The following is a 13998-nucleotide window of genomic DNA, read 5'->3' as shown; positions in this document are numbered from 1 at the left end:
GAACAAACGCAAGTAAAGTCCAGCTCGAGTCCAACGTGATCATCCTTCAAACATCAAAACTCTTGATGTGTAAACTTCAGAGAGTTGCGCTACTCTCTCTCTCATACTGTAGTGCAGGGGCTCCCAACCTTTTTTCTGCCAGGGACCATCATATTCATAAAAAAAATTCCAGGGACCAGTTGTCAATTTGAATGCCTCAATTTTAAGATGCATTGTTTGAAACATATCACTGTGTAAAAAAAGTACAGCTTATCATTTAATTGCATATAATGAACTAGGTGGCAACGAAGGCTATACTTGTATGAATATACCAATCTTTTAAAACTTTCAGACCGGTTCACAAAATGTTTCCCTTTTCTCCCATACAATTAGGTCTAAATTACTTCAAAACCAACTTACACAGCACTCAGTCACTAGCAGGTAGCAGTAATGGCAAATTGTATGTAAATACTAGAGTTGGGGTACTCGAACTTGGACTCGGATGAACTCGGACTTGTCACGCACTCGGGTGAATTTGTACTCGGACTTGACACGGACTTGGACATTTTGGACTCGGAAAATATCCCGAGTACAGTCGAGTCCACGTCATGTGCAACATTAAAAACAGCATGAACTTCAGATGAGAAATTAATTAATGTCTCGTCTCGTACACACTGCAAACTTTAGAGAGTGACAGTCGCATTTAAATGCTGGGGTGAATCCCCTAAATGTTCGTTTCATGTCTGTATGGAACAAGACTCACTCCCGAAAATGTGATGATTGACACAGAGATAACCGAAGCAACGTTCTGCTGTCTCGCGTGCTTATTACTCACAGCTTTGACCAAAATAATCTAACAGCATTGTGTTTTGCAATGAACCTCCGCCCGGCGTTGTGTATTGTACGCTTCTTTTGTGAGGCTGCTTCACAGCGAGCGGTCTTGCAGTGTTCCCAGGTCCTCGGCTTTTTTGTATGTAAATAGTGTAAATTACTGAAGTGTGTGTGTACAGAACAGGATTTAGCATTAAAAGGTGAAGTGACAACCGAATTAATATGCAGTGTGTACGTGACCGTCTCCCCTCCTGTTATTTTACTGCAACACACTGGCAGGCAGCAGCCAGTCGCATCATACTTGCAGACAAACACATCACACACATCAATACGTGGCTAGCATGATGTCCTCAAAGTCAGCAATAATTTGTTTTGCTTACGAAAATCATAGAGAATTTATTTGCTAGACATTTGGTAAAAAGAAGATACCTCTATATTCCTTTCTTTTCTTTTAAATCAGTTTTGATAGGAAACTAGTTGACATAGAATAAAAATGTTCAATGGCAATGACAAGATGCAATAGAGGTATGTTTATTACATTTTTATATTGCCATTGGTTAAATGGGTTGAAAGGTTAAAGTATTAATAGAAAGTAGCCATTTACAATACAAATTTTTTATCTTTTTTCAATTTAATTACTTCTGGACTTGGGCGGACTCGACTTTGACTCGGCCTTTAACTCTTTCACCGCCATTGACGAGATATCTCGTCAATTAAGAGAAAACGCTTCCCCGCCAATGACGAGATTTTCCGTCTTTCCGCAATACCGCTATTATCCTTCCGCAACTTTTTAAACCCGGAAGTATTGCCCTATGGCAAGTGGCTGCATGTCCGTGTCTGTTTTAAAGATCGCTCTGAATGGGATCTCTATGAAAAGTCCGTCACAAAAATGGAATTATCTCTGCTTTTTGCTCAAAATGTGGTGTTTTTGCAGAAACCTACCCATATTCAAAAGCTGATTACAAAAGAACCACTAAAGGTAGGATGAAACGTTTTTTTTTTTTGAAAGCAGAGGGTCTGTTCTTTCATTTCATGCATGTTTATATATTTAAAGAAGAATATTTTCTGGAAGACATTAAACTTTGGTGAAACTAATGAAAAACGCTGGCGCTGGCTGGCAACTTTTTTTAAAAACGCTGGCGGTGAAAGAGTTAAGAACTCTGACCTGAGTCCAACTCGGACCCTTTTGGACTCGGACTTGATGTTTAAGGACTTGGTCTTGACTCGTACTAGACAAAGGTGGACTCGGACCCAACTCTAGTAAATACCAGTCCATTTTACCTGTCAAATCTCTCCAGAGGGCTATTTCATAAAACTCGCTTGGAAAAGCGAGGATTAAAGTTACAAACCTGACTTGAACTAACCTAACAAATGGGGCGAGGCTAAAGCGGTTTCAAAAAAGGTAAATGAAGTTTACGCAATCCAACTAATTTGATCCAGATTTCTCTAGTCAAGATAATTGCGCGTACACGCTATTCTTAAGCAGCCCTAGAGGTCGAGCGTAGATCAAATCGATCAAAATTAAAGAGAAGCGGTAATTTGTGATAAAAATGTATGAAAAATTTCCTACTGACTGAAAATTATAATACTGCTGCAATAAACAAACCCATAAAATAGCTGGAAAGTCCTTATGGATTAAATCCTTTCATGCATCAACTAAATTAAAATCTACTATCATATTTTAAAAGGATCACTTAAAATGTTTGAAACAGCGTCAGAAATGACAGCCTAGTGGTTAGTGCTCTCAACAGCGCATTCAGTGACCCGGGTTCAATCCCTGAAAGCTCATGTGGCTTTATTTTGTTTCTACTTTTTCTGTATTTTTTATATACTGTACTTTTTAAATATAAAAATTCAATGACTGTACTTGACTTGTGTGTGTTGTATATTTAAATTAAATCTCCTTTCTGTATGACAGACAATCTGAATTAAAATATATATAAATGTGTGTATATATATATACATATACGTATGTGTGTGTGTATGATATATATGTGTGTATGTGTTTGTGTGTGTATATATATATATATATATATATACACACACACACACAGCTTAGCTGCTTTCTAAATCAAATAGCTTTTCAGTAGCTAAGCTCTTTTTTTGACCAAGTAGTGAGGTAGCTTCCACACAAGCTACAATTTTCCAAACGTTTCTGAAGTCATCCTGAATTTGAGAATAAGCGCGTCATTTTGAATCGACACAGGACGTCATTTGTTCCGTATTTTCGAGTTGTGCAGCCTTCATTCATACAAAACATTACCACTCGCATTCTGTGAAGACACGTGCTCTACCTCTGACTGGGTTATGTCACCAAGCCAAGCTAATATAAAAACATTTAATAAATATTACAATTGAAACTATTAATAGAATGTGCTTTGGCGGGCACCTCACAGACTCTGTGCAGGCTACCTGCTGCCTGCGGGCCCACGTTGGAGACCCTTGTGTTAAGATTTTTCAGGGCCAGGTGTTTTTGAATAAAGGCAGCTCAAACATGCATTTTATTCTGGGAGTAGGATAAGTCCAGCAAACAGCCCCAAAATGTGAAGTACCTAGGCCTACATTATGCTTGTATTGCCTATAATTACCAAAATGATAAATTGAAACTGAATAAATAATTACATAATAAAATATATATATATATATATACACACACACACACAGACACATATATTTTAATTCAGATTGTCTGTCATACAGAAATGAGATTTAATTTAAATATACAACACACACAAGTCAAGTACAGTCATTGAATTTTTTTATGCTTGGTGTTCATAAAAATGCACATTATTTTAAATATCTACAGTATTTGTATATTTCTCTAGTTGTTACATTTTTCTTGAAATTTAAAAAAATATTCATGGTGTCTGCATGTCTGAAGGAACACAATATAATTATGTGATGGTATGCTCTTGGCATTTTGTTGTAATGAGTTAAAACTCTTTTTTTTTGCCTGTGATCCCAGAGAAGATTGTTAGTTTGCTGCAGACAATAATTGTTCACCACACAAGTAGGACTTGACTTACAGTATAAATGTGCTTATACCTCAGGCCTCTCTTGAACTGATCCTCACCCTGAAAACATTTATGAAACTCTTATCTATCAACACCTAACACTACACTGTTAAAAAAAATCTGTAGAAATGACAGTATTACTGTAAGCTGTTTGCCAGTAACTTACTTTAGATTTAAATGTATGTTATTTACGGGCAACAGTTTGTTCAAAGTTAAATGAACATTAAACATTAACAAGTCTTTTTATTTATAGAATAAAACTATAAAATAACAGCCTCATGCAAAGCATTCTGGGAACCAAAATATGAAGGAAACAACAGAAAAAGGTTCATGGGATTTCTGGTTCCCTAAATGCTTTGCATGAGGCTGTTATTTTATAGTTTTATTCTGTAAAGATAAAGACGTTTTGAGTAACATGTCATTGGTCATGAATGTGTGTGTAACATATATCATTTTACACAATCATTCCTTGTACTCCTATTCCTTGAAATGCAGATGCTGTTCACCCACCAGTCTCTCAGTGACCAAATTTTTTTTCTTTCAAGAACAGTTCATCTGCAGGAGTAAAGCTGCTGATAGATGTCAGTGCTCTCCTCATTACCAGTCAACATCTTTGGCAGCTAAAATTATGAGATTAGACACTACTAGCATATGATTATGCTTAAATCAACTACACTTCTTCTGAATAATATATTTGTTTTATGTATATGTATGTATGTATATGTATGTATATGTATGTATGTATGTATGTATGTAGGTATGTACATACATATACATATAAATGTGTATATATAGATCTATCTATCTATCTATCTATCTATCTATCTATCTATCTATCTATCTATCTATCTATCTATCTATCTATCTATCTATCTATCTATCTATCTATCTATCTATCTATCTATCGGCCTACATTGCAATTGATTGTAGATTTAGATACATCTTAAATTTAGATACAAATTTTACTGCTGTGGCTATTATCCTTATATTGGGGTAGTTAAGATTATCATTTATATTCAACATTTGATAGGCCTATAACATCCCATATTATGAAACACACACACACACACACACACACACACACACACACACACACACACACACACACACACACACACACACACACATACATATATATACATATACATATATATATATATATATATACACATATACACATATACACATACACATTAGGGCTGTCACTTTTTATTCGATATTCGAATATGCATTCGAACATGACGTGAAATATCCGTATTCGAACTTTAAATAAACCATCCGGTTTTTAAAATGACATGTTTAGCGCATTTTTCACAGTAACACCTCGTAATGGGAAGGAGGCTGAGAGTGAGACCGACGACGGCAACTGTGCGCAAGAGAGGGAATCAAATTGGACCAAAATGAACCTAATGTGCATGTCAAGATAGAATTATAGTTTGTATATAAAATGACATATTGTTTTTAGTGTTAAATATTATAGCAGAATAAAAAGCTTGTGTTAATACGTTCGCATTATGAAATTAGCATGTATGAAGATAATTTCATCATTTTTACCACGCAATGTAAACTTTATATTAAACAACAACATTTGTCTTGTAAACGGATTTGAAATTATCATGTGCTGACTGTCGCGCGTCACATAGACGACAGAGTCAAGTGAGAGCTGCTTTACTCAGCGTTAAGTTTAATTTCATCTCAAGTATCAAAGGGTTTGTGTGCTCTCTATCATTAAAAACGGGCAAGGAAACAGCACGCGCAGGGTTAATGTACTTGTCAATGACGGCTCACAAACCCGCGTGATAGGCTATGTATGGGTGCTTGTTGTCAATGAGATTTCTCCTCACAAACACGCGCAAGCGCGTAATATGTGTGCTTGTCAATGACGGGCATTAAATCCGCGGAATTCCGCTGAGTTTTTTGCCGAAATCTGCGGGCGCGAATTCCGTTTGGGCTTGGCTATATGCCTTACTCATGCTGCTGTTTAAGTTGTCACGTTATTGTTTGTTACTGTTCTGAATAAGTTTGTTATTCATAAGTTGATAACCTGCGGTTTCAAACATTAAGTAAAAAAAGTAATCCAGACAGCCCTGTTTATGACTGGCACTGTTAATAATTTTGTGATTGAATCTCCATTAGGGTTTATATATATATATATATATATATATATATATATATATATATATTATTATTAATTTTTATTGTAACAGAATTTATCAAATTTAATATATAAGTTGATTTTCTTTAATTGTTAGATTAATAGTGGTTAATAAAGTAAACTAAAAAGTCAAAGAGTCAACTGTAATATCATTGCATTTACAGTTCATTGTTAGTTGAAGTCTAGTTAAGCAACAACTGAGACTTAGCCTGACAGTTAGCCTGCCCCGGACCAGGCTAGTTTCCAAGCATAAGTTTCCATAGTAACCGGGGTTGAACTAGTTCAAGTTTGTTTTATGAAACGAAATCCACAGGCAATAAGCCAGACTTAACAAAATAAGCCTGGCTTATTTTGAAATCTAGTTTTATGAAATAGCCCTCCGAACCACTAAAGACAATCACTACAACAGCAACTTAGTGTTTTCACTTACCAACAGGTGACAACAAAAGACTAATTGTATGAAAATAAGAGCCAAGTTTCAACAGTCAGACAGTTTTAGAATACAATATCAAACACACAGTAATTTCTGTTCAGCCTAATCACTAATCAGCCAATAATTTTTTTTAAGTATTAAATCAGAGATGAAGCTTTAACCTTTTTTAACAAAAAATACCAGACCAGACCAATGAGAACAAAACTATTTTAATGTGAATAAAAACATACGCATTCAAAACATTGCAGAGCATGCCGGAGTTATGTTTGGGATCATTTTACACCATCATGACTATAAGTTTGCGTTTTCATTCCCAGCTTTTGGTTTTGTGCAAATGTAAGTTGTAATATTGTGTTTATTTTGTGTAGGCCTATCTCTATATCTGATTTATCTCATGATAGGATGCATTTGGTTAAAAATGAATGCAGAAAGTGTAACCTGGTGATCTGCAGCTTCAGCGCGCGCACCTCAAATGGCACACGACTAATAATGACTATTGGGACTGTAATATTAAATAACAATATAAAGAGAACAATATTGTAATAAAACATTGTGAATTATTTTGGTTTAGTTGCCGTGTCGCATTGCTCCAGGAAGAGCGCGTCCACAACATGAGCATTCTGAATGGCACATAACTGAGTTCGAATTCACTTGTGCATTCTCTTAATTTTGAGCAGATATAATTTGTAATGTTATGTTTATTTTGTATATATCTGATTAATATCATCTAGGTCAGGATACATTTTTTTTGCGTTAAATAAAGCTCTAGCAATGCTTCAGTTTACTGGTATCTATTAAACGCATGCACCTCAAACAACAATGCACAGCTAATAATAACGATGAAAACACTATTTCATTACTAAATTGTTGTGAATTTATTGGTATTTGTTATTTTCAGTTGTTCCAGGAAGAGCGCGTCCACAACAGTGTGAAAATAATATTTTTAAATTAATTAAATATAAAAAGTATCCTATTATTGTTTGAAAATCTGCATTTACTGAAATTTCTATTTTGCCAAATTGGAAATTAAATAGAAAATATACGGGCGTTATATATGAATATGTAATGTGCATATATTTACCTTGGACTCGGCGTGGGTTGTGCATCCATACTTTGCCATTACTTGGGTCTTTTTCAGATGGAAAATAAAGCTCAAACTCATCAGACAGTGATGTTAGGTGGCAATGTATCAACTAATGAAAATAGCCATTGAAGTTTGCTGAGGCCCACTCATCTCTCCACATACTTCTCTGTCACTTCAGGTGCACCGCGCTTAATTTGTAGTCCGTTCAGATACAACGCGTTGCTAAGCATGATGCAAGGTGCTCAAAGAAACACATTTTAATTGATTTATTGTTTATGTTTTGGATTAAATAACATAACATGTCATAGCATTTAAAAAAGAGAATTATTATTATTATTATAAAAATATAATTCTGGGAATATTTCAAGGCCCGGTACTAAAGGGTCCACGGACCGGCACCGGTCCGGGGACCGGGGGTTGGGAATCACTGTTGTAGTGTATTAAAATACATTTGGCTAATAGAGCAATGAAAAACAACGTAACGTTTTTATGTGGGACGGCTGTTTAAGCTGCATCGTTTGCAATTCGCCCTCTGTGTGAGAGAGATCCAGTCTCATTAATGTTAATCAAACAACCCAAGACAAAGAGAAAATCACTTCTGAAGCTTTAAAAAATAATAATTAATTTATAATATAATAATTTAATTAATACAATAAATGCAGTATTATTTAATTGATTTCTGTACCTAATGATTTTAGACCTAACATAATGTGCAACTTTTTTCTTTTTTATAAATGTTTGTAATTTCTTGATTTGTTATTAGATTTTTACCATATATATATATTTTTTTTGCTGATCCGAAAAATGATCCGATCCGTGGCTCAAAAACCCTAATGTGATCCGAACCGTGAGTTTTGTGATCCTTTGCCCCCCCTTATTTAAATACAATTAAAAATGCAAGCAGCAATTATCTGGGTCCAAGCAGGTTCAGACAAATAAGGAAAAGTCCCTGTCTGATTTATAATCACAAGGTCATTATTGTTAGTGCTGGGTTATGCAACATATTTGGTGATTAATTCAATTTTTACTGTTTTTAATTGTTTCAATATTTATAAGTCCCTGATGCCTGGTTCATCTGTATGTGCAGATAATAGAAATATTAATGCACTTGTAAACATAAAAAGCTGTATAAACTTAATTAAATCTAAACTCATGATTGTGTCTAATATTTTTCTAGAAGGGATGTGCCGATCCGATACATAAGATGGGTATATGGGCCGATCCGGACCTTTTTGTTGGTCCAACTCATTCATTAAATGTAAAAGTCCAATATTAATAATATTACACAAAAACTATTTAAAAATATATTTTATTAAAATTCATTTTCGGCCAAGCACATACATAATTTTCTGTATCGGTTTTCTGCCCAAATTTTTTTTTCGGGCATCACAACTGTTATTGTCTGTTTACATTACATACACATCGTAACTATCTCAAAATACAAATTGCTTTTCTCACAAACCTATCGTTTTGTTTCAGAAGACATTTATTAACCTACTAAAGTCATAAGGATTACTTTTATGATGAATAGATAGATGCACTTTTTGAGCTGACACTCTGATCCCAGTTAATGCCATAATAACACAAGGAAGAGAGACAGGATATTATTTATTATATAACTCTAAATGAGTTCAGCTGAAATAAGAAAGACAAACATATTGGATGACATGGGGGTGAGTAAATAATGAGTAGTAATTTTGGGGTGGAGTAATCCTTTAAATTAAACTCATACAGAACCTAGGGCTAGACGATATGGCCAAAATTTGTATACTTCTTAATTTCGGTCGATACGGTATAAATCCGATAACGGTATGCATATTAATAAAGCCTAAAAAAAACCTGCCAAGAATGCCTGCAATGGAGGTCTGAACCAAAAACAAACATCTGAAAAAATAAATTTGCCAATGAAACATCCTATAAAACTATATCATATTTAAAATAAAAAAAGGGATAAATACATTAATGTTCACCTTTAATTCGTGTTTAGTCTTCATACAAAAAAAAGTGAAATCACTGTCCAGTAAAACAGACTTTCAGGCTCAGTTTAATAATATTATAGGTGCACCCTGAATGTCAGTCAGTGTTAAATCCTGTAATGCAGGGGTCTCAAATTCAAATTTCTGAGATCGACATCATAGGAGGGACAAAGAGCTATTTTAACATTAAAAAGCACAATTATTTATTTTACATTTATAAACCATTATGCATTTTTTGCCACCAGGTTGTGTTTTGATATATTATTGATTTCTTCAGTCACACTTTTGACTTTCATAGTTCCATCTGTGTTAGTCCATAGTTTTGATATAAATTTGCTATTATAGTCATTTGTGGAGAAAATTATAAGTCAATGTGACCTTAAAACTTTTCAATGGTAGAATTTAATGTTACATACTGTAAGAAAAATAAAAATTACTGATCTACTTGTAATTGCTTAGCAAGCTAGATAGTGATATATTTGATAATAGACACTTAATTATATTATACATATTACTCATAACCAGGTGACACAGCAGCACACATACTTATCTTTTCTCCTCATCTTTACCCTTTTCTAACCATGGCACCTTATGGCTTAAGCCTATTTTTTCTCACCAGTAATTAAGTTTGTGTGCATTGAATCCTTACATCTCCTGTTCTCCCTCCCTATATGGTGTCGTCATTGGAAGCTGTGACTTGACGCGAACTTAAACCCGCACCTCCTTCTCGTACTTCTGAGTGACAGCTCTTCTCTGGGCAAACACTCCAAAGTCCCGAATAGATTAATTGATCGCATGGTGACAATGATATGATTTGACGTGAGGTAAAGATGAGCGATTTAAATACGCATTCCATTTGCTCGTCCCGGAGATTGCGGGTCATGGTTGCTTAAATTCAAAAGACGCCACGCGTTTTATAAGGAAGTTCCGCCTTGACCCGCGTTTAAGTTTTAAGGTTTTTACACGTGACATGTGAACGGCCACGGGACACTGTAATGTCTATCGAAATACCGGAAATGCGTTTAGAAACCATATCACTGTTATTAAAAAATATTATACCGCGAGATATATTGAAATATTGTCCACCTCTAACAGAACCCTAAATTACTTCAAACTAAAGTCCTAAGATACTTAATAGCATTTAAAACAGACAAAATCATAAATAAATCTTTACAACTGTAATATAAAGATAACAAAAATTATTAAAGCACTCACATCTTTCTCCAGTGTTTCATTGTGTACAAGGCGTGGTTTGGAGTACACAAATGTCCCCATCGATAAGGAATCCTTGTAACAGGACGTAAGGATCTGCAGTATGTCAGAAAACTCTCTTGAGTCTGTAGACACATGCTGAAACAAATCTGTGAACAGAGAGAAAAACCAACAGAGCATAACTACATTTCTCATATTTACAGAATAATTCCAGTTACCCTAATAAGGCATCCAAATGAAAGGGCAAGACCATGCGACAATAACATGTAGTTGCTTTTAGATAGATAGATATGTTAAGATGTTAATTATGTTGATTATGCATGTCAGCTTGCATGTATGTAAGGGATCATGTCAGCTAGGGGTGTAGACTTTTTAGATAGTAAACAGGTCAAATGTATCCATGATCAGCTTTTACAAAGAGATTGTAAAAATCAAGCTACAGTGCATAATATATGGCCACATGCTCCTGGCTTAACCTGTTAAAGCGGACGGGCCCGTGCGTGGTACAGACGCGTTTTTGTTTACAAACTATTAAGTTTACAATACATTATACTGATGAAGAAGGTTATTAAACTTGTCATGCCATATATCATTAGAAAGGTTGAAGGTTTTAGATTTCATTTCTAAGTGCTGTTCCATGAAATAAATGCTCTAGCAAAATTAATAATACATTTTATGCAACAAGGTCATATTTAAATTTGTTCATTCATAAAATGACTTCACGCTCACGAAAGGAATATCTTCATTTATGTCTGGACATTGAGGAAGAGAAGCATTTATCTTTAACGTTACCTAAGAAGAAGAACAATGGAAGACGCAATGGAGGAGGATATATTCCTGAAGAAACTGTAAGTCATTTGTCTTTATTTATATTTGCTATCATGTAATATGTTATGGCTTGTGCAGTTCATCCTACATAAGCAACCTTAGCAGACTGCACGCTTCGGATTGAAAAACTTTCACATTGTTTACAAACGAGTATGCGTGATCACGTAATGGCGGATTTCATTGTTACATGCTGTACAGTGTTAGACACAGTTATTCACTTTCGTATCCTTCATGGCAACTTTGAGTAATGCTGCACTGCGGGATCTGCTGTAATATGACATTGTTTACATGCAATGCATTCCATACATTGCGCTTTACACGCGACACCGTTTTATTATGAGCGCCGTGTTGTTTCCATGGAGACGCGAGCTCGCGCACATAGATTTTTAAAGTTCATACTCGCTTACAGAAACGCTTTTAAAACAGAAGCTAGACAATAAGGGGATGGGCATCTGAAAACAGTCATCTGAAAACAGCTTTTTATATAACTAATCATTGCAGATGTTTATCTGAGATACTAATTTAGTTTATGTATGTTAGGGTATTTCTGTGGACAATTTATGCTAACAGTTGTTCATAACTCTCATACAAGTCTGCATCCCTCTCATCAGTACAAAACTATGAAGTGGAAAAACATATTCACACTTTTTGGACATAAAGTTATATGGTAACATGAGCCACATGAAGTTTTTGAATAGGGTTCGTTTCCAAATAAACTGAAAATGTCCTACTGACCTTCATTTCTATTTTGATTATATTGTTAACTTCTTAATAAACCTCAAACAAACATGTATTTATTTGTCCTCACATTCTTTACTGTAGTTCCCTCTCACATTACTGCCTCATTATGCAGCTCATTGTTTGCTAGCTGTCAATCAATCCTACTCGCATACGGCCTGTGATGGCCATTGATGCAGCCACACATTAGAGCGGTAACTACATGACACTACATTCACATTTCTGTTTACATCATTTGTTTCTTTAGTATTTAATGCAATATTTGTTACAGATCACTTCATACTATAGGACCATAAATGAAAATGACAGAGACAGTAGTTTTGTTTAAGTTTATTTTTCATTTGCATTCTTTCTTACCACCAGTTTGGGTGCACACTTTCTAGTTAGTGGTTTATTTCCTTTTTGCTAATATTTATTTCTTTGAGTTTAAGTTACCTGTATGAGGAGTGGAGACTTGTCGCTGCTTAGTGCTGTGTGGAATGCCTGTGGAAGTCTGTGTCTATAGAGGACCGGCTGGCAACAACAACCGTCTTTTAAGTTCCTGGAGTATTCCATGTTGGAAATTAGCTGGGGGGAATGTATGATGGTTTGAACTCTTGTGTTAAGTTTGTTTGCTTAGTTTATGTTAACACAGATTTGGATTTCTTTATTCAAATTTAATTAAAAAATGTTTATGGGTTTGACCTTGAATAAACCTTCTTTGTTTGGAAAACCTGTGTTCTTTTTTGCCTCTGGCTGCTTGGTCCCTTACACGGCCCTTCTAAACAAAAAGTGTCTTACAATTTCTCTAGACTACTAGATTCTGTTTAGGAAAGTCTTGTTAAAACATGTTTAGTATGGGTTTTGTGGACTTATATCAGTGACTTAAAATTTTTGCTTTTTTTAAAACCACGCATAAACCTTTTTCTCTCAAAAATACAAACATGTACGTATACATGTAGCTCATATAATATTTTAGCCCAGTTTTTGCTGAAGTGGTATGAGACACTTGCCATTATTATGTTTTAAAGCAACTGAAAAAGACCAAATGTAAAAGCATTTCAGAACCTCTGACAGTGTCCCAAAATGGTCGGACCCCAGAGGGTTAAAGGGGACATTTAAATAAACATTAAATTAAATCTTAAATTAAACATTTTTTCTTGTTTAAGTGCTGTAATTGGGAACACAGTAGGGATGGGACAAAAAAATCGATTCTTAGATTAATCGCAATTTGGACGTGGCCGATTCTGAATCGATTCACAAAAGTCAAGAATCGATTCTTAAATGTTAGTTTACAAAAATTTTACTAGTTTTAATGTCTTACAACAGAAACAGGACATATATGTATATAAGAATTACATTATTTATCCCTTAGTTGCATTTAAGAACAGTATATGACAGTTCAGAGATTAGTAGCAAAAGCGCAAACATTAACCTAGCTTTGAGCGCAAATGTGACGTAATGACGTCAAGAATCGATTCTGAATCTAATTGGGACCCTAAGAATCGATTCTGAATCGATTCATGAGGGTCCAAGCGATTTCCACCCCTATAACACAGTGCTTCTACCAACCCAGAAAACGTAAAAAAGAGCAACCCTGTTGTTTGTTTTGGTAAGCCTGTCTCTGCAAGCATGTAAAAAAATAGGTCATTCAGATTCACTGGTTCCTCGATTCGACTTTGATTATTATGTTAATTATTCGATTCAATGTGTCACGATGCATCATGATGCATCTCGATGCGTTGTATCCTGTTTTTTAAATTATTCCA

At 34.9% G+C, this 13998-nt stretch overlaps 1 protein-coding gene across 1 annotated transcript in view; it reads right to left on the bottom strand.

Moving 5' to 3' along the window:
- tasora (transcription activation suppressor a) overlaps positions 1 to 13998 on the bottom strand; it is a 118043-nt gene that overhangs the window by 78349 nt on the left and 25696 nt on the right. The window contains exon 2 of the mRNA XM_065259366.2: positions 10688 to 10833. Within this exon, the coding sequence (XP_065115438.1) occupies positions 10688 to 10833 (146 nt within the window). The remainder of the gene's footprint in view (positions 1 to 10687; positions 10834 to 13998) is intronic.

Source organism: Paramisgurnus dabryanus, chromosome 24 (assembly GCF_030506205.2).
Source record: "Paramisgurnus dabryanus chromosome 24, PD_genome_1.1, whole genome shotgun sequence".
NCBI classification, from domain to species: Eukaryota; Metazoa; Chordata; class Actinopteri; order Cypriniformes; family Cobitidae; genus Paramisgurnus; species Paramisgurnus dabryanus.
The sequence above is the reverse complement of the archived record's forward strand: the minus strand, read 5'-3'. Positions and strand labels throughout refer to the sequence as shown.